Source organism: Juglans microcarpa x Juglans regia, chromosome 2D, assembly GCF_004785595.1.
Source record: "Juglans microcarpa x Juglans regia isolate MS1-56 chromosome 2D, Jm3101_v1.0, whole genome shotgun sequence".
NCBI classification, from domain to species: domain Eukaryota; kingdom Viridiplantae; phylum Streptophyta; class Magnoliopsida; order Fagales; family Juglandaceae; genus Juglans; species Juglans microcarpa x Juglans regia.
In genome coordinates, this window is record NC_054596.1 from 6,515,501 (window position 1) to 6,542,230 (window position 26,730).

At 38.4% G+C, this 26,730-nt stretch overlaps 1 protein-coding gene across 2 annotated transcripts in view; it reads left to right on the forward strand.

Moving 5' to 3' along the window:
• Positions 1 to 1,555: 1,555 nt before the first annotated feature.
• The window catches only part of LOC121248175 (transportin MOS14), a 37,858-nt gene continuing 12,683 nt past the window's right edge, over positions 1,556 to 26,730 (forward strand). Inside the window, exons 1-16 of one of the 2 annotated variants that reach the window (XM_041146556.1) lie at positions 1,556 to 2,040; positions 2,185 to 2,283; positions 2,595 to 2,717; positions 2,790 to 2,909; positions 3,173 to 3,256; positions 3,353 to 3,412; positions 4,469 to 4,597; positions 5,047 to 5,108; positions 6,616 to 6,672; positions 15,459 to 15,582; positions 21,573 to 21,707; positions 22,184 to 22,264; positions 24,115 to 24,228; positions 24,385 to 24,464; positions 24,777 to 24,912; positions 25,423 to 25,569. In XM_041146556.1, coding sequence (XP_041002490.1) covers positions 1,813 to 2,040; positions 2,185 to 2,283; positions 2,595 to 2,717; positions 2,790 to 2,909; positions 3,173 to 3,256; positions 3,353 to 3,412; positions 4,469 to 4,597; positions 5,047 to 5,108; positions 6,616 to 6,672; positions 15,459 to 15,582; positions 21,573 to 21,707; positions 22,184 to 22,264; positions 24,115 to 24,228; positions 24,385 to 24,464; positions 24,777 to 24,912; positions 25,423 to 25,569 — 1,779 coding nt within the window. In that variant the 5' untranslated portion in view covers positions 1,556 to 1,812. Of the gene's footprint in view, positions 2,041 to 2,184; positions 2,284 to 2,492; positions 2,718 to 2,789; positions 2,910 to 3,172; positions 3,257 to 3,352; positions 3,413 to 4,468; positions 4,598 to 5,046; positions 5,109 to 6,615; positions 6,673 to 15,458; positions 15,583 to 21,572; positions 21,708 to 22,183; positions 22,265 to 24,114; positions 24,229 to 24,384; positions 24,465 to 24,776; positions 24,913 to 25,422; positions 25,570 to 26,730 lie in introns of both variants that reach the window. The other variant, XM_041146555.1, reaches the window with a different exon arrangement.

Sequence of the window (26,730 nt, forward strand, 5' to 3'; positions counted from 1 at the left end):
TAAAGTGAATTGAATTGGGATGATAAAATATTATTAGAATATTATTTTTTAATATTATTATTATTTTAAAATTTTAAAATATTAAATTATTTATTATATTTTATATTAAAATTTTAAAAAATTATAATAATGAGTTAAAATGAATTGAGAGAAATTAAAGAATTAGACAAAAGTAAAAAGTAGATGAAATTCAATTAACTTCAAATGAAAAATAAAGAGTTAAAAAGCGTTCCGTTCTGGACTGTAAGATTCGTTTCGGTACCAACGAAAAAATTAGTTACTTTTTTTTATTTTTTCGAATCAATTCAACGTCGTTATTTTGGCAGCGGTCGCATTCTCCGACGACAGATCGGCAGAGAGGGTACGTGAGGATAGGTGCGTCGGACGACGAGTTTCACTGAAAAGGGTTAAAACAGTATTTGGGTGTTGAGTGGGGCTTACCATGCCGTCTCATTCGTTTTTTTTTTTATATTTTTTTAATATATTTAAATATTTTTAAAAAATAAAAAAATATATCAATACACTTAAAAAATTATTTTTTTAATTACTAAATAAAAATAAAAATAATAATTTTTTACCAACAGTCAAATGAAAAAGTTAAAGTAGGGAAGCAAAATAATTTTATTCTTTTGGTGTTTCGTTTGATCTTTTATCCTCATCTCACCTAATTAATTATTATAATTATTTTAAATTTTCATGTAAAATAAAATAAAAAATTTATTTTTTGAAAATTTTAAAATAAAAATAATATTAAAAAAATATATTATAATAATATTTTATTTAATTTTTAATTTTTATCTTAATTCATCTTATCATATTTGTAAAAATAAATAAGATATACACTTTCAAGTAGTTAGAGAGTGCTCAAATCCAATAATTTGTGGGCCATCTTTGTCAGATCATGGACTTTCTTAGAGCATTGACAATGGTTTAGTCAAAACAAAAGTTAAAATTTGCTTAAAACTATATGTTTTGCCTAAGGTCAATGTTATTCTGCATATAACCTCACGTTGGATTATCTATATATTAGTTAAAATATTATTATAATATTATTTTTTTAATAATAATATTTTATTTTTTTTCATATTTTATAACTACACTAATCATATTCTAATTAATAATTAGAGATAATAATATTAATAATTATGCATAAAATCAGTTAATTAATAATAATATTAATTAATAATTAGAGATAATAGTATTTTAGAATAAAATATATGTTTTGGTTATGAACAATGTCTAGTTAAAGATGAATAAATGTTTAAATTTACTGTAATCTTAAATTTTAACTATTCCAAGACAGAAGGTTTTACTAATAGAAAGATAAAAATGTCGTTTAGATTTGAAAATGAATTGTAATGAGTTGAGATGAGTTATGAATAATAGTAAGATGAGTTGTAAATAATAATAATATTTGTAAATTAAAGTTGATAAATAATAATAAAATGAATTAAAATAGATTGAGATGGGTTACGAATATAAATCGAATAAATTCCCAGATACACTTACATTTGACTAACCCATTCCAGTGCTTTTAAATCTATTGGGTGGATTTCATATTTTAGGGATTTTAGGGTTTGAATCTTTTATTTAAAAAAAAAAAAAATTGTTGAATTTCGTGGGTTGGTTGAAGCAGTCACTCTCCGTTACCTTTGGTTGATTAACCAGACAAGACGGCCACACCACACCTAAGCTTCCCATTAGAGTAGTCTGTTGAGATGATCCTCCCTTGTCTCTTCCCTTTTGACGAGGAGGGTTTCGTATTACTCCGATACTGATAGAAACGAGAGAGATAGAGAGGGAGGGAGAGAGATGGAGTTGCAAATGAAGGTGGCAGAGGCGGTTCACGTCCTTAATCACGACAGCCAATCTGGCAACCGCGTGGCCGCGAATCAATGGCTGGTTCAGTTTCAGCAAAGCGACGCCGCTTGGGAGGTGGCCACCTCCATCCTGACCGCCTCCTCCCTCTTCTCCTCCTCCCACTCTTTTGTCTCCGATTTCGAGGTCGAGTTCTTCGCCGCCCAGATTCTCAAACGCAAGGTTTCCTTTTCCACTCCCTAGCCATTACTTCAAATTTATCCTCTCTCACTCTCATTTAGTATCTTATTCGCCTCCCTTGCGTATCTGTGTCTGAAACGCGATACATATTCGCCATTTTTTGATATAAATCCTATCGCATTGCAGATCCAAAAGGAAGGATATTATCTGCAGTTAGGAGCTAAAGATGCTTTGCTTAATGCTCTTCTTTTGGCTGCCAAAAGATTTAGCTCTGGCCCTCCTCAGGTGTTTTTTTTCCCCAGCCTAACGGTAGAACGCTCTAGGTGTTTATTGGCTGGAACTGATGATATATGCTGGCTATACTGGCTATATTGTTGATTAGTTGTAATTATGTGAGAATTTGATGCCATGTTGGTTCTTTGGTCCTGGGTTATAATCTGAATCTGTTTTTTTTTTTTTTTTTTTTTGATGATTTTGTGTTATTTTAATGACAGCTTTTAACACAAATCTGTCTTGCACTCTCTGCGCTTATACTTCGTTCTGTTGAGAATGGGAAACCCATTGAGCAGCTATTTTACAGCCTTCAGAATCTGCAGAGCCACGATGATGGTAATGTTGCTGTCTTGGAGATGCTTACGGTTCTTCCGGAAGAAGTTTTTGACAGCCAAAATGCTGATAACAAAATAAGTTCAGCCTGCAGAAGCCAGTATTGCCAAGAGGTTTACGAACTCCCTTCTCCTCATTTGCTTTTGGCCCTTTTCCGTGCTAGGCCTTAATTCTCTTTTACACAGCTTCTCTCGCATACTCCGACAGTTCTTGAGTTCCTACTACAGCAATCTGAGAAAAGTTTTGGTGGAGGTGCACAACTACATGAAAGCAACAGAAAAATTCTGCGCTGCTTACTGAGTTGGGTATGCCAATTGTTCAAACTATGCTAAGAGCTTGTGCTGATTAAACTGCATAAGTATGTTTTTTCCTGCAATCAAATAAGGAAACGAGCACTGGCTTGTGCTTCATTAGTCTTCACATAAGTTATGGCACGATTTCTTTCTTAACTTTTGGCATTGTTTTCATTTTATATTATATTATTGTTTTTACTGAAAATGCAAGTGCATTATATTAAGCTTTTCTTTCATCTATGGTTTTCTTTTAATATCAACCTCCTGGCACTCAGATTCGAGCAGGGTGCTTCTCAGAGATTCCCCCAGGCTCATTGCCAGCACATCCGCTTCTTAATTTTGTATTTAGTTCTCTGCAGGTAATCCTTCTTAACTACACTGGCCGTTGAAATAGATAGAGTATTAATATTTATAGTTGTCACATCTGTAATTAATATCTACACTGTTGGTTATAGGTTTTATCTTCATTTGATCTGGCCATTGAAGTTCTCATTGAACTTGTTAGCCGACATGAGGTATGTCCTACCCTTTCACGTTCACACTGCAATCATTTTCCATATGTACGTATTGTAGTAGGTTTGCTCATGGGGTGAGCTGGGCCTGCACCATGTGCTTAAGTGAAAACTGCTGACCTAATCGGTTCTTGGGCCCTATTTTTTTAGCCCAAGCATGGTCAAAGAGAGCTTCTTGTGGTCTTGGTTTCAGTTCAGCCTGAATGGTTTGAGAGTTTGTAGCTCAAATGGTCAAAGGTGAATCATAGTCATCCAAGGTCAAGGGTTCAAATCACATCAAAGGCATATAGATGAATAATTAATATTAGAATCAAGAATCACCAGGCCAATGATCATGAAACTCAAGCCAGGCCTGAGATCTTATTAGGAAAGGCAAACAACCTTACAATTTTGGGCTAAAACATATGGCCTGGGCTTTTAGAATCTCGGTTTGCACTAAACGAGTGGCCTAGCCCATGGCAACCCTACTGGATGGGATATGAGTTGCCCCTGTTGTATGATATGCACTCTTGGCTCAATAGAATTCAATACCAAGGTTTGTTTGATCCATAAGATGCTCCAATTAAATCACTTGTAGTTTCGTTTATTTCATGCTAAGCCGACTTCACTCCACTTGATGCCAAAATGGTGCATAAATGCCACTTGTACGAGAGAACTGGTGAATTCTTATGATTATATGTCATATTGGTGGCTAAGTTACCTATTTCTGTCTTTAATTTCTGGTTCCTATAATGTATTTATGTGTTCTTTTGTATACTTCCTGTGTATATGGGCTTCACCTATTTCATTCGTATCAATAAAACTTTGATTTTACTTATATAAAAAAAAAAGTTACCTATTTTATTTTCTAATAAATATTGATGGTGTGCCAGATACTTTGGAATCCGTAACAAAACTATTGGCATACCCAATTTGAGCTACATCTTTTTAACCTAATGTTTTTGAAGCAAAATTGAAATTAATGTTGGGACCATCATGCTAAGATTAAACTATTTGCAACGTCTGTATTGCCTTTGGTTTGAATATCTTATATACTCTCAGCTATGCTTTCCTTTCTAGGGGCTGCCCCAAGTTTTGTTATGCAGAGTACACTTTCTTAAAGAAGTGCTCCTTCTACCAGCTCTTAGTAAGGGAGATGAGAAAGTTATTGGTGGTCTTGCATGCTTGTTGTCAGAAATTGGGCAGGCCGTACGTACTGACTACTCCTTCCATTTCAAAATAGATAATGATTCCCCCTTTTGGATTGTTTCAAAATATGCAAAACTTCCACTTTTGGAAGTTTTACTTATTCAGTTTACTATATTATTCTTACCTTTTTTCCCAGAATCATATGAGATTCTTATCACACGCAGATGTCATGCCACTTCTAATATAAAGTAGATGACATTTTAGGAAGCTGGAAGCTGACTTTATTTTTACATTTTCATTAATAATTGTAAAAATATGTTGAGATGGAGATAGCATTGGTTTTTTAGTTGTAAACTGTAAATGACTTAACATGTGTGAGCAGTTCTAACTTGTCTACATTATTACTGTTAATGACAGTGACATACTTAACAGAATTTGATGTGTATAATCACTACTTGATATATCTTTCTCCTTCTCATGAACTTTTTTGGCTTGTGAATGTTCACTAGGCACCATCTCTGATTGTAGAAGCAAGTGCTGAAGCAATTGCTCTGGCAGATGCACTGTTGAGGTAATAGGTCGATCTTATAACATTTAATATATCCAGTAGTGTTTTCTTTGAGATTTTGACTGGCGAGAAACTATGAGAGTATAAAAAGTTCTCTTGATAATTAACCAATTATTTAGAAACATATACGCTGTGCTCCTTTTTTTTTTTTTTTGATAAGTAAGAGGTAAATTTCATTAATACGAATGAAATTGGCATATCCCATGTACATAGAAAGTATACAAAAGAGCACCTAAATACATTCTAGGAACGAGAAATTAAGTTAGAAAATCATGAGCATTGTTCCCATTAAGTACAATAGCAGAAAACCAAAGCAATAGAGTATGTATAAAAGAATTCTGAAGCTCTGCCATTGTGCGCTCCCTATCTTCAAAGCAATGCTCATTTCGTTCCACCCAAATACACCACATAACACAACATAATCATCTTCCACACTGCTGCCACTTGATAACAACCTTGAATCTCTGTCCAACCAGCCAGTAAATCAGCCACCCTTAGAGGTATTACCCAAGCAACGTCAACTCTTCTAAAGATCTCATCCTACAATACCCTTGACACCTCACAATGCAATAATAAGTGATCCACCGATTCTCCTTGTTTTTTACACAAGTAGCACCAATCCATCACACTGAGTCCCCTCTTCCTCAAGTTGTCTGTAGTCAAAATCTTCCCAAGAGCAGTGGTCCAAACGAAGAAAGCTACTTTAGAAGGCACCCGAGATCTCCAAATATTCTTCCAAGAGAACGGAGCATTACCTTGTGATACCAAAATTTTGTAATACTCTCGGACTATAAACTTCCTGCTGCCTTTGGACTTCCACTGCATCCTATCCCCGTGTCGTATTGTTTCCCGTAGAGTATATCAACCTGAAAAATTCTGAAATAGTGTGCAGTTCCCAACCATGAATATCCCTATTAAATAGGACATTCCACTGGTGGGAACCATGTGAAGATACCCTAAGATCCGCCACGGAGGTATCCATGTTAGCTGCAAAACCGAAGAGATCTGGAAGCGCCCTATCAAGAGCACAATCTCCACACCAACTATCTTGCCAAAACTTGATTCTGGTGCCCTCTCCAGCCACAAAACGGATGTGGTTTTCTAAACTCTGCCATCCCCTCGTAATAAATTTCCATAAGCCCATGCCATACACCCCTCCTCACTTTGTTGGAGCACCAACAACAACCCCCCCCCCCCCCCCCCCCCCCCCCCCCCCCCCCCCCCCAAAAAAAAAAAAAGTACTTTGCATTATGCTGCTCCTGGGTGTGCCTAATGTGCTGACAGCTCTATGCTTGAGGGTTATTTATATGGAATTAAGATTGATAATAATTAAGCACGAGAAAAAAACCTTTAAAATGGATGGACAAGTTTAGGAAATAGTTTGGTTTTAAAGTGCTTGTTTATTTTTTTTATATAAGTAAAGTGTTTGTTTGGATTTATATCCACACGCCTTTTATTTTTATGATGTATTTGCTTTGTGATGTGTCTAACCTGTTCGATATATTGGCAGTTGTGTGGCATTTCCAAGTGAAGACTGGGAGATTGCAGACTCAACTTTGCAATTCTGGTACTATTGTCATTGATTTAGTTATTGTTTTTTTTGGTGTGTTGTTTCCACAATAAAGTTGAGTTTAAATTTGAAATAATTGGAGGTCTCGTTGCATTTTTTAAAAAATTGATTAAGCATATTTGCTTCATTTTATTTTGATTTATTCATTCTACTTATAAAAAAAAAAAAAAATTTATACTATTTTTTGAATTTAGTAAAAAGATGTTACTGCTGATTGTATTCCAAGTTTGGAGGATTCTCCATTTTGGACTTTCATAAAGAGCTTCTCTGTCTCTTATCAGGGCTTGAATTTGGTTTTGTATTTTTTGGTCACCTTGTTCATTTTTTTTTTTGATAAGTAAGAATCGTTATTGAATCGAATGAAACTAGGCGAAACCCATGTACACATGAAATATACAAAATGAGACACCAAATTACATTCTAGAAAGCTGAAAGGAAAAAAAAAACTCATGAACATTCCCTCCCTTTAGTACAATAGTAGAAAACCATTAAAAAACAGAAGATACAAAGAAATTCCAGATTTCCCCCACTGCTTGCTCCTTCTTGTTAAAGCACCTGTCATTCCTTTCCGTTCATAAACACCACATTAAGCACAAAGGTATCATCCTCTATGCCGCTACCAGTTGAAAGCTATTATGATGCCTATTCTAGCATGCTAGTAAATCCACCACACTCTTAGGCATAATCCAACTCAGCCCAGCTCTACTAAGAATGCCAACCCATAACTCCCTAGCCACCTCACAATGTAAAAGTAAATAATCAATTGATTCCCCATTCTTCTTACACATGAAGCACCACTCCATAACAATCATATTACGTTTCCTTAGATTATCAACAATCAAAATCTTCTCAAGTGTAGCTGTCCATGTAAAAAAGGCAACTTTAGACGGCAGAGAAACCCTCCAAATGCTCTTCCATGGAAAAGAGAGATGCTGTTGGACTGTTAACACCTTGTAAAAAGATTTACCATAAAACTTATTACTCCCCGTGTGTTTCCACAACATCCTATCTCTCCCATTTCCTCCTATCTTCACTAAATACAAAAAGCTGAAAAAACTTGCAATCTCATCAAGTTCCCAATCTTGAGCATTTCTAGTGAAAATAACATTCCAAAGCGCAATCCCATTAGCACAACACAACACCTTTGAAACAACAGCCTGCTGGTTTCCAACCAACCTGAAGACAACCGGAAAAACAGTATTAAGAGGACTCTCACCACACCATTCATCAAACAAAAACGGATTCTTGCACCATCTCGAACCTCAAACTTAAGATGTTTTTAAAAAATGTTCCACCCTTTTCTAATAAATTTCCATAAAAACCTGAGATGGCGAGCATCATTCTTTTCGCCATCTACTCTTTGTCACCGTCTCTTCTTTATTTTTAACAAATATCATTGCAAGAGGTGTTACTGTAGATCCAGTCTTGGAAGGTGCTTATGAAACCTTAATTTAGTATTAGGCTCTTCACCATGTCTGAATGTTTCCGTTCATCGGGCCTGAGTTAATTCTTACTGGTGATTTCCTACATTTATGTATCATTTCTTCAATTTTCTTTGCACAAAATGCTTTCTAAGATATGTATTCCCATTGAATCCAAGCGGTTTGAGGTGGTAAGGAATGGACACCATGTAATGCTGACTGAGAAAGGATGGAAAGTTGTAAAAGAGATGAGTTTGGGGCTAGAGATAGTTTGTTGGTCTAAAGCTTTGGAGGAGAGTTTGAAGGCTGGGAGGAAGGAGTTCTACACTGCTCATCAAGAAAGTGATAGAGGTTACATCGCCCAACGTTGTTCCAACTTCAAGGGCATTTTCATGGCTTTAGTGGAGTATGGTGGTGGAGGTCGCCGGAGCTTTATCTTCATTCCAGGGGATAAGGATAGAATGTGTTGGAGGAAACTAATAGAGGTGTTGAAGGAAGCTGGAAGAGAAGGTGGTCCTTCGCGATTGCTTCCACTGACGACGACGGTGCATACGTCAAACCCTCGGTTGTACAGGGAGGTGCTTCAAGGTCAGGTGGAGATGCCTCGAGACGCGAAGCGCACAGAGAAGGTAGGCATGCCAAGGTCAGGTGGTTCCACCTTTTTGGCAGGTATTTGGAGTTGTGGGGGTGGTAGGGACGTGGTGGGTCTGAATGAGGAAACTCTGCTTCAGGCATTGTCTGAAATGGAGAACCAATTGGGAGTATTGACTGATAAAATAAACTGGGTAAAATAGTGTGTTAATTAAGGGGTGGATATATGGTGCTTGGGCCTGGGCTGTGGTCAAAGTTTTGAAGCAGTGAGTGGTGGATAAACGTGCTCAAGACTTATGGATCAAGGCAAGCACAGTGGGCCCAACGGACCTAACTCATTCGGTTAGCTGCAGGGGAAGGAAATGGCTCTGGGCCCAGGTGTTGGGCCTTAGCTTGTGGGGCGACCTTCGGTCCTTCAACAGACAAGCCCGGTCTGGTGGAAGAGAGTGCAGGGGGGAGCTGGCCCTTCGGCGACTGGGTCCGAGCCACCGTCGCCGGCGAAGGCTCAGGTGACCTCGCCGAAGGTTGCCAATCTATCGTCAGAGGCTACGTGCGGCGACAACACTAATAGAAGGCGACGACAAGTCCTGCAGTCGCGATGTTCTCTGTGATCCTGAAGTGGTCACCGGCGCATCCACACCTTCGGAACCTGCACATGATCATGCGACGCTGGTCGCTGGCACATCCACGATGACAACTAAGGTGCCTAGTCCGTTAGGGAGTGAAGTTCTAGCAAGGGGGGGTGCGAATCTCCCTGTTTGTCCCTCCTCTGGCTGGGCAGATACTGGATGTAGTTTCGGAGGCCACTGACCCTTCCATTGGCTTACTAGAACTGGAAATCTCACCGAAAAATGGAAGAGGGGGGGGGGCAACATGAGAAATGAGGTGCTCCCTGTTTTTTTTTGGGGGGGGGGGGGGGGGGCAGAGGGTGTGGATTTGTAGTTGGCTATTTGTGAAGGGGACTGTTTTTTGGGGGGGGGGGGGCAGAGGGTGTGGATTTGTAGTTGGCTATTTGTGAAGGGGACTGTTTTTTGGGGGGGGGATGCTGATCCAATATTCTTGCTACCTCCTAGCCCCAACACAAAAAGGTTCATTTCAGAGTGAGTGTTTAAGAAGGTTGAGGAGATACAAGCTTGCATTGGGGTCTCTTGTGTAGGATTTGAAGAACAATTCAGAGCCCTTCTTGTGGCCATTGAAGATGGCATATCGAAGTCCACCACAAAGAGAAATAGGGAACTTAAAAGGCTCAAATATTCTATTAATTATGAAGCAAAGGATGAGAGTGACGGAAGGGATAGATTGAAAGGGAGGGGAGGGTCACCTTTGCTCATGAAACCTAAGATCCTCTCTTGGAATGTGCGGGGGCTTAATGATCGCAATAAGCACATTCACATTAAATCTTTATTGCGAATGTGGAAGGTTGATGTGGTGTGTTTTCAAGAAACAAAATTGTAGGTCATTGATAGATGAATTATTCGTAGTTTGTGGGGTGTTCGTATGTGGGCTGGTCATATTTGGCTTCGTTAGGAGCGTCAAGTGGCGTTCTTTTCAATTTACAGGCACTCCTAGTTTCATTCTTGCAGGCAAGTTAAGGCTTTGAAGCACGATATTAAGAAGTGGAACTTGGAAGTTGTTGGTAACGTTGACAACCATAAGACTATTCTTATGGAGGAATTGCAGGAGTTAGAGGGGAGGGAGTTGATGGGAGACACCTCGGAGGAGGTATCCTTGAGGAAGAGTTCGGTAGTGACATATTTGGAGAGGGTACTATTGATGGAGGAGACTTCGTGGCATAAAAAATCCAGGGCCCTTTGGTTGAAAGAAGGCGATAAATGTACGAAGTTCTTTCATAAAGGGGCTAATTCACATAGGCGCAACAATGCCATTGAGACACTTCATTCAGGTTCTCAATTGCTTACTTCCCTTTTGAATTAGAAAACCATATTGTGCATTACTATGAGAACCTCCTCACAGAGCTGGTCTGTTGGAGGCCGAAGCTTGATAATATGTTGTTTGAGTCTATTGATTCGCAGAGTGCGAGTTGGCTGGAAAGACCTTTTGACAAAGATGAATCTACAAGGTTGTTGGGATAATTTATAAAATGTGATGTATTGCAGGTTTTTGGAGACTTCCACTCCTTTAAAAAGTTTGAAAAGTAACCCCAGGGGGTTGGCCCAAGTGGTGAAGGCCTTGATCTTGGGGTATCACTCCCTCAATGTCCAAGGTTCAACACTTCATGGGTGCAAACAATCATTTGAGGCCACACTTCCTGGTGAAAAGTCAGCGATTTAACCAGTTCGGTGAAGGGAAACTTCCGAGGGTGCAGTGCACGGGATCGGGGTTTACTCTGCAGGGGTGAGTCGGAAGAGCCTTGCCTTGGAGAGGTTCCCCGACATAAAAAAAAAAAAAAAGGTTTGAAAAGTGCCTCAATGCGACATTCATTGCTTTTATTCCGAAGAAACATGGGGCCACGACAGTTGAGAAGTTTCGTCCCATAAGCCTTGTGAGTAGAGTATACAAAATCATTTCAAAGGTTCTTGCTAACCGTCTCGGCCTGGTAATAGAACAAATTATTTCTAGGCCTCAAAATGCGTTTGTTCGAGAGAGACAAATCCTAGACTCGGTTCTTATTGCCAATGAGTGCTTGGATCATACGCTGCGGGAGGGAGTTCCTGGTATTCTATGCAAGCTTCAAATGGAAAATGTTTATGATCATGTGAATTAAGATTTTCTTATATACTTGCTCAGTAGGTATGGATTTGGGGATAGGTGGACTTCATGGATAAAATAGTGTTTCCACCGCTTGATTCTTGGTGCTAGTGAATGGCACCCCTACTCTTTTTTTTTTTTTTTTTTTTTTTTAACAGTTCTCGTGGATTATGACAAGGGGATCTACCATCTCCTCTTCTCTGTTATAGTTATGGAGGCACTTGGCCGGATGGTAAAGGCAGCTATTGGAGGCGGTTTTCTATCAGGATTTTCAGTGGGTAATGGTAATAATGGCTCTATCATAATTTCACATCTCTTGTTTGCATATGACACTCTACTTTTTTTGTGAAGCGGATCATGGTCAGATTTTCAAACTCTACGAGCACTCTTATTATGCTTTGAAGCCATGAAGCCATGTCAGGGCTTAAGGTGAATCTGAGTAAGTTCGAGATGGTTGCGGTGGGTGTGGTGCCCTGTATCAACAGCTTGGCGAGCCTCTTGGATTGTAAAGTGTCCTCGTTGCCTATGAAATATTTGGGCCTCCCGTTGGGGGACTTTTAATGTTAGATCCATTTGGGATGGGGTCGTGGAGAAAATAGAGAAAAGGCTGGTTGGTTGGAAATGGATGTATTTATCGAAAGGGGATCGACTTACATTACTTAAGAGTACCTTAACGAATCTTCCCACCTATTTTTTTATCTTTGTTTCCTTTGCCTGCAGGGGCAGCGAACATGATTGAGAAATTATTTTGGGCCTTCTTATTGGGGGGGAGGAAAAGAAATTCCATTTTGTTCATTGGAATAAAGTTTGATCCCCAATTTCAAATGGGGGGACTGGGAGTGTGTAACTTGAGGACCTTCAATGAAGCTTTGTTGGGAAAATGGTTATGGAGGTATTACTTGGAGGGAGAGTCGTTGTGGAAGGAAATTATTGATTGTAGACATGGAAGTTATTGGGGATTTGGTGCTCCAATGAAGTAAAAGGGGGGGGGGGGGGGGTATGATGTGGGCTTATGGAAATTCATTTGGAAGGGATGTTCGAGTTTTGTAAGTCATATCCATTTCGTGGCTGGAGAGGGTACCAGAATTAGGTTTTGGCATGATGTTTGCCGCGTTCTTAACACAGTTTTTCCAGCTCTCTTATCGTATTGCTGCTAACGGGGATGCTACTGTGGCGGATTTGCGGGTATCTTCTCATGGCCCTCCCCAGTGGAATGTCCTCTTCAATCGGGATACTCATGATTGGGAATTACTCTGTTTCAGATTGATATACTCCACGGGAAACACCATAGCACAGGGGGATAAGATGCAGTGGAGGTCTAATGGCAGCAAGAAATGTACAGTTAGGGCGTATTTCAAAATATTGATATCACAAGCTAATGTTCATTTCCCTTGGAAGAATATTTGGAGGTCTCGCATGCCTTCCAAAATGGCCTTCTTTGTATGGACTGTTGCTCTTGGAAATATTTTGACCACAGACAACTTGAGGAAAAGGGGTTGCGTCGTGAGAGATTGGTGCTATTTGTGTAAAAAGGTCCCCTTCTGACCCTCTTCAACATAAGACTGGGGTACAACCTTCTCGGGTACTTTGCTTTTAACACCCAAAATAGTGAAAGAAGAAACAACCTCTCTCAGCAATTCTCCAAACCTCCTCCACCCCTCACCCTTTAATCCTTTTGGAACAATGATGAAACCACGCCTTCTATCATGTCCATACTTCGACAAAGACAGAAACCTGCCATAGCTATTGAGACATCTTTGGACAACCAGCACTTGATTCCCTTTCCTTAGAGTTTTATAAAACTCAGAAGAACCAATAGACACTCTACAAGCTCCCACGGCATATGCTAACCCTTCCAATGCAGCTGCGTCAATGGAGATGAACTTAGTGACCCTACGACTGTTCTCTCATCTGTGTGATCCTCCACCATTGGGCATTTTCTTTTTTGAACTCAAAGAGCTTCTGATCAATATGTATCTTCCGACACAAACCATCAAACAAAACCGGAACCAATAATACCCCAGAAACGAAGAAAACTAGAAGAGAGGAACAAAGAAAATAAGATTAAAAACTAAAGAAGAAACGAATCAGAAAAAAGACAAAGGGAACACAAGTTAGGTAAGCAAAGAAAGATCAAGGATTATCCCTGGCGAGAAGAGCCTGGGATGGAAGATGAAAGGTCATACCCACATAGAGTTTTAAAGATTTTTTACCTTGTACATATTGTAGATGCATTTATTATATCATTTGTCTTCCCTTACCTGGAACCTGCGAGTTAGTTTTGAGGCTTAGATTATGCATCTATACTTTTTTGAGCCCGTGAACCTATTTTGTGGAAGTTTTCAGCCCATTTTTTGGGTGTATATTTTAAGTTTGCTCTTGTATATGTCTCGTATACTTGGACTTTTGCCTATTCTTTTGATCAATAAAATCTTGCTTACCGACAAAAAAAAGTCTGCTATTTTTCTGTCTTTTTGGATCAAAGTGCAATAGATAATTTTAAAGTTCTATGTCCTTGGTAAACTCAAGTCATATATTCGCTTTTTGTGCTTTTCCTGTGAGATATGATATAGATGTATGAAATGTTAATTGACTGTTGTGTGTGATGTGATTGTGATATTGACGCAGCCATGGAATAAGGTCAAGATGCTGGCTTTAGAATATATATATATATATATACATATTGTTTTGGCAAGTTAGAACAATTCATGTTATGGCACCAACATGCAAAGTCTAATAGAAGCACAAGTTTGTGGTTTTAAAGGTCTGAGCAAAGTATTCTAGATTTAGGATTTTTATTTTCTGTAAGTTATAGTCAATTTTGAAACGGGGCAAATCTGTTGATCTCTTAAGAATCTTATGAATAGGTATTTTGGTAATAGGCAGGGTCTCGTATTAGATTCCACTCTATTACTGGACCATACTCCACTTGTTAAAAAACATAGAGTGGAGTCTAGTATTGTTGAAATTTCTAGTGTGTTGATTCTATTTTCTTGAGACCTAGTTTCTCTTTTATTGGGTTCTATTTAGTCTTTTATTTACTAGTTAAAATCAGAGTTGTAACCCTGAAAAGTTAGGAGACAATGAATCTATATCAATATGCTTCATTGCACTCAAAGAACTCAGACTTAGGCCTTGTTTCGGTATTGAGATATTCTCAGATATTTTCAAAACTTCTCATAAGTTCCTTTTCAAATATCACTCAAACACAAAATACTTTTTAATTTCAAATTTTCAACTTTTTTTATCTAATCATTATCCAAACACAAAAGCCAATACAAATTTCCCAAACTTCCAAACAAAACATAAAAAACAACACAACTTTTTTCTAGTTTCAAAATAAAAATAATATTCAAACAATTTTTTTAACTTTATAATATCTTTATTCAACCTTTTCTCTCATTTCCCAAAACCTAATAAAACATCTTAACTCAAACTATTTTACTACTATTCACAAAATTATGAGATATTCAAGTGTCCAAACAAGCGCTTAGTGTAATATTGAGTGGCATGAGTTTTCAGGTAAGAGTGCTTATAATGCTGTCTTTGTTCTCTCGCTCTCTTCTTTGGTGCTCTGCTACTATTCACTGTTCAAAAAGTAGTTTCTCTCTCCTTCCTTCCCACCCCAAAAATAAGCACAACATTTATTTTATTCCAAAACATATACACCTTTTTAAATGGTTTTTTTTTATAAGTATACACCTTTTTAAATGTACACACTTCCATTTATGTGTGTGTAACCCAAGGTGATGGTCAGTTTTATCTGAAGCTCTTGTGCCCTATATTTGCAAATATAAGTTCCCTATGTTAACAGTTGCTTGATGTGCATTAAAATTGTTCCCCCCCCCCCCCCCCCCCCCCCCCCCCCCCCCCCCCCCCCCCCCCATATTTTATTTTTTTATTTCTGATTGACTCATTAATTATAAACAAATTATAGTTCCCCATAGACATATTTGATTTGAAGCTTCTAGTTTTTTGTTATGTGAATTATGTGGAAAAGCTTCTCTTGTTTCTTGCTGCAAATTTAAAGCATGATAACTGAGTAGAAGTTTTCTTTCCCAGGTCTAGTTTTGCAAGCTATATTCTTGGCCTTGATGAGGATGGTGCAAAAAATAGGAAACACGTGGAAGACATGTTTTTTTCTGTATTTTCAGCTTTGCTTGATGCGCTTTTATTGCGTGCACAGGTTTACCCTTGTCTATTTCCCTTGTATTGTAATTGTATGTTAATGATTTTGTGTTGTATGATTAATGTGCCTTCTATTTTGGTAGGTGACCTAATAGATGTTGCTTTCTGTTGGTTTATGCATCTTGAAACTATGATGTGAAGTATGCCTGGTTGATTTCAGGCATCTTCATTACATCTTTTAATTTTTTTTTTTTTTAAGTACGAAGATATTTTATTGATATTGAAATAGGCATAACCTAATTACATAGGAAATATACAAGCGATTACATCTAGTTAGGAACTAGAAACGGATACAAGGAAATCATGAAAGTTGAGACCATTAGGGTTCGTTTGGAAGCCAAACTCATCTCAACTCATCATTACAACTTTTTCAAATTCTAACACAAAATATAATAAACTATTCAACTTTTTCAAATCCCAAAATAATAATAATATTAAAAAATAATATTCTAACAATATTTTATCATCTCAACTTAACTCAGTTCAACATCCAAACGCAGCCTTAGACTCTATAACCATGGCCCACATAATTAAAGTCTTCGAGATGTTCATGTGCGGTTCCTTTTAGTGGTTGAAGTTTAGTGTTGTAGCATTCAAGCGAAAATTTTTGGAAGAAATTGATTTTTTTGAATGGATTTATGATATTCTAAATAAAAATTTGTCAACCGCGAGATAGGCTGAGGAGTCTTCAATGGAGCCACAGAGGGTGAAGGCAACGGCGGGAGAGGTGACGACAGAGGCCTCTGCAACGGTATTTGATGGCTAATCTAAGCCAGATAACGCCAACGAGTGACAAGGAGGAGGCTGCCACCGCTCCTCCAACGTTATCCTCTCCAGTGAAGGCTACACAGCAAAGGGATGATACCCAAGACCTATTTTTGGAGGAAACAAGGGACATGGGTGCAGATGAAGGGTCTCCTAGGAGCCTTATATCGTTACCGGGTCCTTCAGAATGGGAGTATGAGAATTTTTCTAAGGGTTAGCTGAGGACGCCGTTGGTTTCGCAATGGGCTAACAAGGAGGGGGAACCCATACCTCTTAACTGTATGCTTTTAGGTCAGTCTAATGTTTCGGATTGGGTTCTGCATAAGGTAAAGGAAATTCAATATTGTGTCGGGATTGAGTGTGAAGGTTTTGAGGAGCAATTTATGGCATTGCTTAGAGCCATTGAATCTGGTCATGTTGATCTTATAAATCAGTTTCTAAAAAACAGAGGGAGCTAAAGAGGCTAACGTGGTCTCTTAATTATGAAGGCAATTCAAGTTGAGAGAGATCTATAGGGAAGGGAATAACACCTGTTTTATGAAGCCTAAAATTGTTTCTTGGAATGTTCGAGAGCTTATCGAGGCAAATAAATGTATTCGTATAAAAAACTTGCTTCGTGAATGGAGGGCGGACATCATATGCTTATAGGAACCCAAATTGAAATATGTTACAAGAAGAATTGTTCGAAGTATATGGAGCTGTACATATGTGGATTGGGCTGATCTTGCAGCTGATGGGGCTTCAGGAGGTGTATTAGTGATGTGGGATAGAATAGTGGTGGAGAGAATGGAGGACTTTATAGGGGAGTACACAGTGGCATTCTCTTTTAGAAGTGTGGAAGATAACTTTATGTGGGCCTTCGCTGGTATTTACGGGCCAAACTTGGACAGCAATAAAAAGTATGTTGTGGGAAGAATTAGTTGGAGTGCATAGCTGGTGGGAACTACCATGGTGTATAGGTGGTGACTTTAATGTTGTAAGATTTTCAAGTGAACGCTTGATAGTAGAATGCGACCAACAATGACAGAATTTTCAGAATTTATTTTCGACTTGAATCTGGTGGGCATCCTTCTCATGGAAGGGGCATTCACGTGGTCAAATAATCATATGTGGTTTAGATTGGACAGATTTCTAGTATCCTCAGATTGGGGAGCTCAGTATCTGGAAGTATGTCGATTGTCAAAGGAGGCTGTCTCTCGTTTGTGCTCGGATCATTTTCCTATTTTGCTTGATTATGGTGGCATCCAAGGAGGGCGTTGATATTTTAAATTTGAAAATATGTGGTTGAAGATTGAAGGTTTTGTGGATAGGGTTCGACAATGGTGGTCCTCATATTAGTTTGATGGAACCCCTAGTTTCATTCTTGTAGGGGAATGAAAGGAGTCCATATTGGAAGAGCTTCAGAAGCTAGAGAGGACACAGGAGGGTCGGGCTCTTTCCTTGGAAGAAATATCTCGAAAGTCAAAGGTGGGTATTGAATTAGAGAGGGTTATTTTGCTGGAAGAGATTTTGTGGCGCCAAAAATCTAGAGCTTTGTGGTTGAAAGAAGGGGATCGAAGTACAAGATTCTTTCATAGAGTGGCCAATTCTCACAGGAGAACCAACATTATAGAGACGTTGAATATAGAGGGTGCAGCATGTACCGAGGCCCCTGTAATTAGAGATCATGTTGTTGGTTTCTTTGAACACTTGCTTACAGAACAAATGGGGTGGTGGCCAAAACTCGATGGTTTAGTTTTTGATTCTGTTGACCCACTGGATGTCTCGAGGTTGGAGAGGCCCTTCGAGGAGATGGAGGTTCATGATGTGGTGAGGAAAATAGCCAAAGATAAAGCACTTGGGCTAGATGGATTTTCTATGGGATTCTTCCAAACTTGTTAGGAAGTGTTGAAAGGGGATTTAATGAAGGTGTTTCAGGAGCTATTCATGGCTGGAAAATTTGAAAAGAGCCTTAACACCACATTTATAACACTAATTCCTACGAAGATTAGAGCATCGGAGGTCAAAGATTTTTGGCCCATTAGTCTTGTGAGTGGGGTGTATAAGATCATCTCTAAGGTGCTTGCAAACCGATTAGGGGAGGTGTTGGGGAATATTATAACAATACCCCAAAAAGCATTTGTACGAGGAAGGCAAATTCTAGATTTAGTCCTCATTGTCAATGAGTGTCTAGATAGCAGACAAAACTTTGGTAACCCGGGGATCCTATGCAAGTTAGATATGGAGAAGGCATGTGATCATGTTAATTGGGATTTCCTACTCTTGCTTGGGAGGTGTGGTTTTGGGGAGAGATGGTGCTTGTGGATTAGATGGTGCATATCAACAGCAAGTTTCTCTGTGCTAGTATATGGTAGTCCAATTAGTTTCTTTAGCAGTTCTCACGATCTAAGACGAGGGGATCCATTGTCCCCATTCCTCTTTGTCATTGTTATGGAGGCACGAAGCAGAATGACTTTGGCATTGGTTTGCAGTGGTTTCATGGCTGGATTCTCGATTGGTGGCCCCACTAGGGGTATTATTAACATTTATTGTTTGTTTTTGCAGATGATATGCTTATATTCTGTGAGGCAGAACAAAATCAATTGTGGGCACTGAGGGCGATCCTACTATGCTTTGAAGCGGCGTTGGGTTTGAAAGTGAACCTTGAAAAATCAGAATTGGTGCCAGTGGTAATGTTATTAATATCCGAAAACTGGCTAACACTCTAGTAGGGGTGTGCAAAATTCCGAAAATTCCGACTCCGTCCGACTTCCCTCCGACTCCGACTCCGACGAAGTCGGAGTCATCGGAATTCGGAGTCGGAATTCGGAGTAGCTCCGAATATGTATTCGGAGTCGGAGTCGGAGTCGGAGCTCCAAGAAGCTCCGATTCCGACTCCGAATTTTTTTTTTACTGTACACTTGCACTCGAGCGAGGTGTCGAGCGCAAGTCGAGCACACATTGTATTGAACATTGGCTCCAGCGACATGTCGAGCGGAAGTCGAGTGAACCTCTCTGGAAGAGTTCTGCTCGAGCGACATGTCAAGCGGAAGTCAAGCAAACCTCTTCCAGAGAGGTTCGCTCGAGCGACATGTCGAGCGGAAGTCGAGCGAACCTCTCTGAAAGAGTTCCGCTCTAGCGCCACGTCGAGCACACGTCGAGCTCCGATCTTATGTCGGAGCTCCTATAGGAGGTCGGAGCTCTGATAGGATGTCGGAGCTCTGACCTCCGATCGGAGTCAGACTCCGACTCCAATTCGGAGTCGGAGTCGGAGCTCCAATTTGGCTCCGACTCTTGTCGGAGTCGGAGGTCGGAAACGAGCACTCCGACTCCGTCGAAGTCGGAGCCCAGCCCTACACTCTAGGATGCAAGGTGCTTGCCCTACCTATGAATTACCTGGGTTTACCGTTGGGGGCAGCCCCAAGGACTATAACAATATGGGATACAGTGATCGAGAAAATCAAACATAGATTGGCTGGTTGGAAGAGATTGTATTTGTCGAAAAGGCGCAGGATCACTTTAAGCAAAAGTACACTCTCTAACCTACCAACACACTTTTTATCTCTATTCCTAATTCTAGCAAGTGTGGCGCTTTGGATTGAGAAACTATATAGGGACTTCCTTTGGAGTGGCATGGAGGAGGACTTTAAATTCCATCTAGTCAAATGGCCTAAGGTATGTTCTCCACTTCCCTTGGAAGGGTTGGGTATTAGAAATCTAAAGATTTTCAATATTATGGTTGTGGCGATATAACACGGAACTGGAAGCTCTATGAAAGTTGGCAATTTGATTGTAAATATGGAAGTGTGTTTTGGGGGGGGGGGGGGGGGGGGGTTGGTGTAGTAGAGAGGTAAATGGGCCTCACGGAGTGTGGATGTGGAAGCATATTAGTTGGGGATGGGAGGTGTTCTATCGTCATTCTAGACTTGTGTTGGGAGATGGTTCTAGAATAAAATTCTGGAGCGATATATGATGTGGAAATAATACACTAAAAGATTTATTCCTCTCGGTATTCAGGATTGCATGTGAGAAAGAAGCTTCAGAGCTGATTTTATGGTGATAGCTGGGGATCAAATACAGTGGAACATCATCTTTAGTAGGGGCTGTCCAAGATTGGGAAGTTAGTAGTTTTGAGGAGTTCTTTCGACTTCTGTATTCTGTGAGAACGAGCATCCTAGGAAATGATAAGATGTGGTGGGTATCTGCAGGTAAAGGCCAAAGTCTCTCACACAGGTGCAGAACACTCAACTTCCATGGAAGAGGATTTGGCGTAATAAGGCGCTTGCCAAAGTGACTTTCTTTGCATGGACAACTTTATTGGGAAAGATCTTGACAACGGAGAATTTGCGAAGACGTGGGGTGATCATAATAGACTGGTGTTGCATGTGCAAAAAGAGTGGTGAAACAGTGGATCATCTTCTACTACATTGTGATGTTGCTAGAGCGTTATAGGTTGAGGTGTTTAGCAGATTAGAGTTAGCATGGGTTATGCTCGTCATAGTGGAGGCGCTCTTAGCTTGTTGGACAAATCTAGGAGGTATTTCACAAATTAAAGCCGTGTGAAAGATGGTTCCTATTTGTATTCTATGGTGTTTATGGCAGGAGCAAAATGATAGGACGTTTGAAGACAAGGAGCGATCATTTGAGGATCTTAGATCTGTTTTTGTTAGAATGTTATTCCCATGGGCCATAGCTATAGATTTTAATGGTTTAGACCTTCATGATTTTCTTGTTTCCTTTTCTCCATCTTAGATGGGTGTTTCCTCTTGTATACCATCTTGTGTACTTGGGCTATGCCTATTCTATTTATTAATAAAATCGTTTACTTGTAAAAAAAATTTGTTAATTATTGTATTTAGTTTAAGAACTTGAAGTTCATTTGGCTTTTATCTACCTCTTGCACTATAAATTATCATTAATTACAATTTTATCTTAATGGTACTGATGATAATTAGCCCTTGATGCTCAAAATTTAAGTCCTTTCGGCTCTGACAAGGACTAGCTCTTCTGCTTTCTCAGTGAACTTTGCAATCTTTTCGATAGTTTGATTTAATGTGTTTAATGTGCTAGAAGTTTAACTAGTTGTCAAAGAGATGATTTATCTATTTCACATGTTCACAGTGCGTCTGTTTGTTGAACTTTATGGTCTGTGCGTACACTCTAATTTTTTCATTTCTTTGCTATGTCAGTTTGGTCAGTAATAAGCACAGATATATGATATGAATAACATCTTCTCTTTAACAGGTGGATGAATCTACATTTGATGATGGCAGAGGAAACCCTGACCTGCCTGATGGCCTTGTTCATTTTAGGATGAATCTTGTTGAACTTTTGGTTGATATTTGTCAGCTTTTAAGATCAGCTACATTTATACAAAAGGTACTTTTTTTTTTTTTTCCTTATGGAAAGGTATTTGTTTAAGAGAATTTCTTCTTTTTACTTACACAAGGTACATTTAGGGCTAGTTTGGACACCGAGGTATTCTCAGATATTTCTTTCCCACACAACACTTCATTTTCAAACTTTCAACTTTTTTATCTAATCATTCTCTAATCATTATCCAAACACAAAAGTTTCCAAAACTTCCAAACAAAATACAAAAAAATAAAATAAAAATAATATTAAAAAATTATATTCAAACAATTTTTTAACTTTATAATATTTTATTCAATTTTTTCTCTCTCATTTCTTAAAACCAAATAAAACATTTTAAACTCAAACCATTGCGCTACAATTCACAGATATTCTGAGATATTCTAAGTGTCCAAACGAGCCCTTAGTGTTTACTTCCAGTTCCAAGTTCCTTTTTGACAAATTTGTGATGTTTGTAATTTTTAGTTTAAATGTCATTGTAGCTTTTGATTGGTGGTTGGGCCTCAACAAATGTACCAATACCTTGGACGGAGGTGGAGAGCAAATTATTTGCTCTTAACGTGGTGAGGAACAACTTGGTTGATTTTTCTTTTGGGGTGCTGTTATTAGTTTTAGTTACACGATGTTCTAAGTTATTGTTTGCTTTAAGGACCCATTTCTTAATTCTTTGCGCTTATATATTTATATATTATATATATTGATATGTTGTTACTGATAAAAAAAAAAAATTATCTGATATGTTGTTGCCATCTATAACAGGTTTGCTCCATTTTGTGTTTAAAAAGTTGAAATGAGATATGTTTTGCCTCCATCAATGATATTGAACTTGTGTTTGTTCTTCCATGTGAAAAACGTGAAAAGGCACAAATTATTGTAGTCTTCAAAATGTTTCTTTAGTGCAATTTATTCAGGTTCCCAGAAATGGCAGCAATGATTCTTGTAAGTTACTGAATGTCAGTATCGATAGTGTTTGCAATTGTACTAGAATGAATGCTGTTCATAACCAAGTACGCATGTTGTATACGAGGGACTCTGACCTTCAATGAAGAAGACCTTCATGAACTGTTAACTACGCATGCAACACCATTCCATTGTGTTGATTTTCCTCCTGAGAGGACTGTCTGTCAATATGAAGACAAGTTGCTATATGTGGTACCTTAGTTCACCAACCACTCTTTCATTGTAAAATTTTCTTAGTAGACTTCTGCAGGCTCTTAAAGAGGAAAGTTTTAAAGGAAAATGCTCAGGTGTTTATAAAGGGGCAAATGGTCTTCAAATCCAAAGGCTTCTCTTGTTATTAAGGCAGAGAACTGAATTCTTTCATTTGGTCGATTATGTTGGGCATCTTGGCAAAAGAAGAAGACTTGAGGATACTATGGATGCTTCTGGGGAGGAAGACGAGTTTGGTGCCTTCCCTGCCACTTTAGTAGCTGGCATACTGTCCATCTCCTGAGTGTCATAATGTCGTTTTCTTCAGTGCGCTTTTTAAGCCTTGTCTGTCTTTTGTTTTGTTTTGTTTTTTTTGTTTTTGGGGGGTGCACTTTCTGCTATAATATGAGCCTCCCTCTGAATTCTTATGCTTTGCCATCTAATAACTTCAGTTATTCCTGACAAAGTCACCCTTGCTATTTTGCAATTAGGTAACTTGACCTAAAATTCATTTTATTCATTACATTCAGCAAAGTACATAGTTTTGTAGACACATATGCATGTGCACACAGATCTATCTTTCTATCACATATATACCTGTATGTCGGTATATAAAACTATGGCCTTCTCCTTGTCTCCTGCTTTTCTGGATTATTGTATTGGACCCCGTTCAATGTCAGCACTTGATGTTTGTATTTATTTCCTACAAATCATTGGTTGTCTGCCATGAGGTTAGAGTTAATAGATCATTTACGGAGAGAACTTCTCTTGCATTCTTTCCGGCTTTATCCTTGTGCGGAATGTTTGTCAGGGGTTGTAGTATCTTCTGCAACTATCAATTTCTCTGACTTCTTGTTGTATTTGGAGGGAGAGGAACGAAAAAGCTTCAAAGATCGAGAACTGTCAATGGATGAGCTTGGAAATTTCTTTTTTCAACACTGTACTCCATTGATCGGTTGTAATTGATTTTAATGGCATGAACTTTCAGGAATTTCTTGTATCACTAAACAACATGCATAGGCAATGCTCTTGTATATGTTCCGTATACTTGAACTCTTGTCTTTTCTTATGATCAATAAAATTTTGTTTACTGATAAAAAAAGGGGGTCAACCTGGGCTTCCAATTTTCCTGCATGTGAGAGTTTTCAGCTATTCAGACCAATCGATTTCCAGTCCACTGAATTCGAAGCATGCCAATTCACATTTATGGCCATTATTATTTATATACTTTGTACGGTAGTAATGTATAATTTTTACATTTCAGGTTGCTGAAGTAGTCCTTCAGGAGGGCCAAACCTTTGATTTCTCTGTGATTATGCAGTTGATAACAATTTTGTCTGTGAGGCCTTCTGATGAGCTTAAGGGCTTCATGTGCATTGTATGTTACTCATTCTCTCCCTCTTCTTTTCTACAATGCAGATTAGTTGCTAAAAGCAGTTTATTTTACTGGGAAAAACTGTTGGCCTTGAATCTGGAGAATGCATTTTTTGATCCGGTTCTATCTATTTATCTAATATGCTTATTTCTGCTCTAGGTATACAGATCTCTTGCTGATGTTGTTGGTTCCTATTCCAAGTGGATGACTGCCTTTCAAACAAATGCTAGGCCCTTACTGTAACTACTCTCTTCTTCAAACAGTGCCTATCCATTTACTTTGAGTATACATCTTAAGCATGATCTGCCAGGATGTCTTAGGGCTGAATGCTGAATAATGATCCCTGTAGCCAAGCCTATATAGTTGGAATGTGGGCCTAGTGGGTTATCAACCAATTGATCGTATCAATGAATTTGTTCTTGATGATGTTTTCAGCTTCTTCATTTTCTTTTGCTTGGAACATATATGCAAAATTTCTTGTATTCATCATATAGGATCACCATAGATCAGGCGTTGACCTTTTCCTTTTTGGTACTGTTTTCTTTTTTCAGATTATTTCTTGCTTCAGGGATCTCAGAACCTCTGTCCTCAAATGCTTGTGCCTCTGCCCTGCGTAAAGTATGTGAAGATGCTTCTGCAGTAATTTTTGAACCAGCAAACTTGGAAATTTTGATGTGGATAGGAGAGGTAAATTACTTTCCATAACTATTATGAGTGTTGAATCAATGCTTCACTCAATTGTTTGATCTACATGGGATTTCAGCATGGTCAATTGTTCATGTATGTCAATTGTGTTGACATAAGATTCCTACTCAATTTGTTTTACAGATTTCACTGTTTGGGAAGTTTTTTGTGTTACAGCCTTTTGATTTATATATGGATATTTCAAGCTAGTGTTTGATCCAAGTCAATGCATCCTTGTTTGTTATAGTTATCAATGCGTTAACTGAACTTGCTGGATAATGTTTTTTTGATCGGTAACTGAACCTGCTGGATAATGTGGTCCTTCTCAATTGATGATAAATATCGGTTCCCATTTTTTTAATGCCAAAATCCACATTACTTTCAGAATACTTGCCTTACGATTTAAAGCTTGCTAATTCATATGTATTTATTCTCATGGTCTTCTCTTCAAATATTTCATGGGAATACATATTTTGTGGTTCCTTGCCTTATAGATTGTGTTTGGTTTCCTAGAGTTTGATGAGGCATTTACCTTTGGAATATGAGGAAGAAGTTGTCAGTGCAATAAGTCTCATACTTGGTTCTGTACCCAACAAAGAACTAAAGAGCAATTTGTTGGCTAGATTGCTTTCTTCAAGCTATGAAGCTATTGGAAAACTTGTAAGCCTTAACTTCTATCTTGTATATGTTTTTTTTTTTTTTTTTTTTTGAGCTCGTGTATATAGATATATATATTTTTTCTGTATTTACTTCTTACTTATAATATATATATATATATATATATTTTGATCAGTAAAGAACTTTATTAATGAGAAAAGTAGGCATAGCCTAAGTACATGGGACATATACAAGAGCAACACCTATGCATGATTGTCTAAAGATACAAGGAAATCATGTGGTGTTTTAATGATAAGGAGAGAAAACATGATTATCATTTGACGAGAGAAAACATGAAAAGGAACTATTGGTGTTTTAATGATAAGGAGCACACCTTGGAGGATATTCGGAATTTTTTTGTGGACTCTTTATTGCAAAGGTTTTTTGCTTTAGTGATTAATGGAGTTTCAGCTCATGATTTTTTGTTGTCTTTTTCTGCTTCCTAGAATGTATTTAGGTGTTTTCTTCTATATACGTTCTGTGTACATGGGCTTCGCCTATTTCATTCGATTTAATAAAATTGTCATATATATATGTATATGTGTGTGTATATATATATATATATATATAAAAGAATTGGTAAAAGCTCAAGTAAACATGACATATACAAGAGCAACGCCTAAGCATCCGTTATGGGGTTGTGCTATGAGTTAATGATATATAAATATTAACCAAATCAATTTTGCAGTGACTTAAGATCTGAGAGTACCTTGGGTTGTAAGGTTTCTTTATTGCCTATGAAGTACCTTGGTCTTCCCTTAGGAGCTCCTCATAATTCCAAGGTAATAAGGGATGGTGTTATCGAAAAAATTGAGAATAGATTGGCTGGTTGGAAAATGATGTATCTATCTAAAGAAGGAAGAATCGCTCTTATTAAGAGTATGCTATCTAACCTCCCTACGTACTATCTTTCATTATTCTCAATTCCAGCTGGTGTGGCTTATAGGATGGAAAGATTATTCCGTGCTTTCTTGTGGGGTGGATGGGTGGATGAGAAAAAGTTTCATTTTTGATTAAATGGGACAAGATTTTTACCCCCTATCTTGTGGTGGCTTGGGGATTAGAAAGTTGAGCATTTTCAATAAGACCTCACTTGGGAAAAGGTTGTGGCGGTACCATAAAGTAAGTGACGCGTTATGGAGGACCGTGGTTGAAGCTAAATTT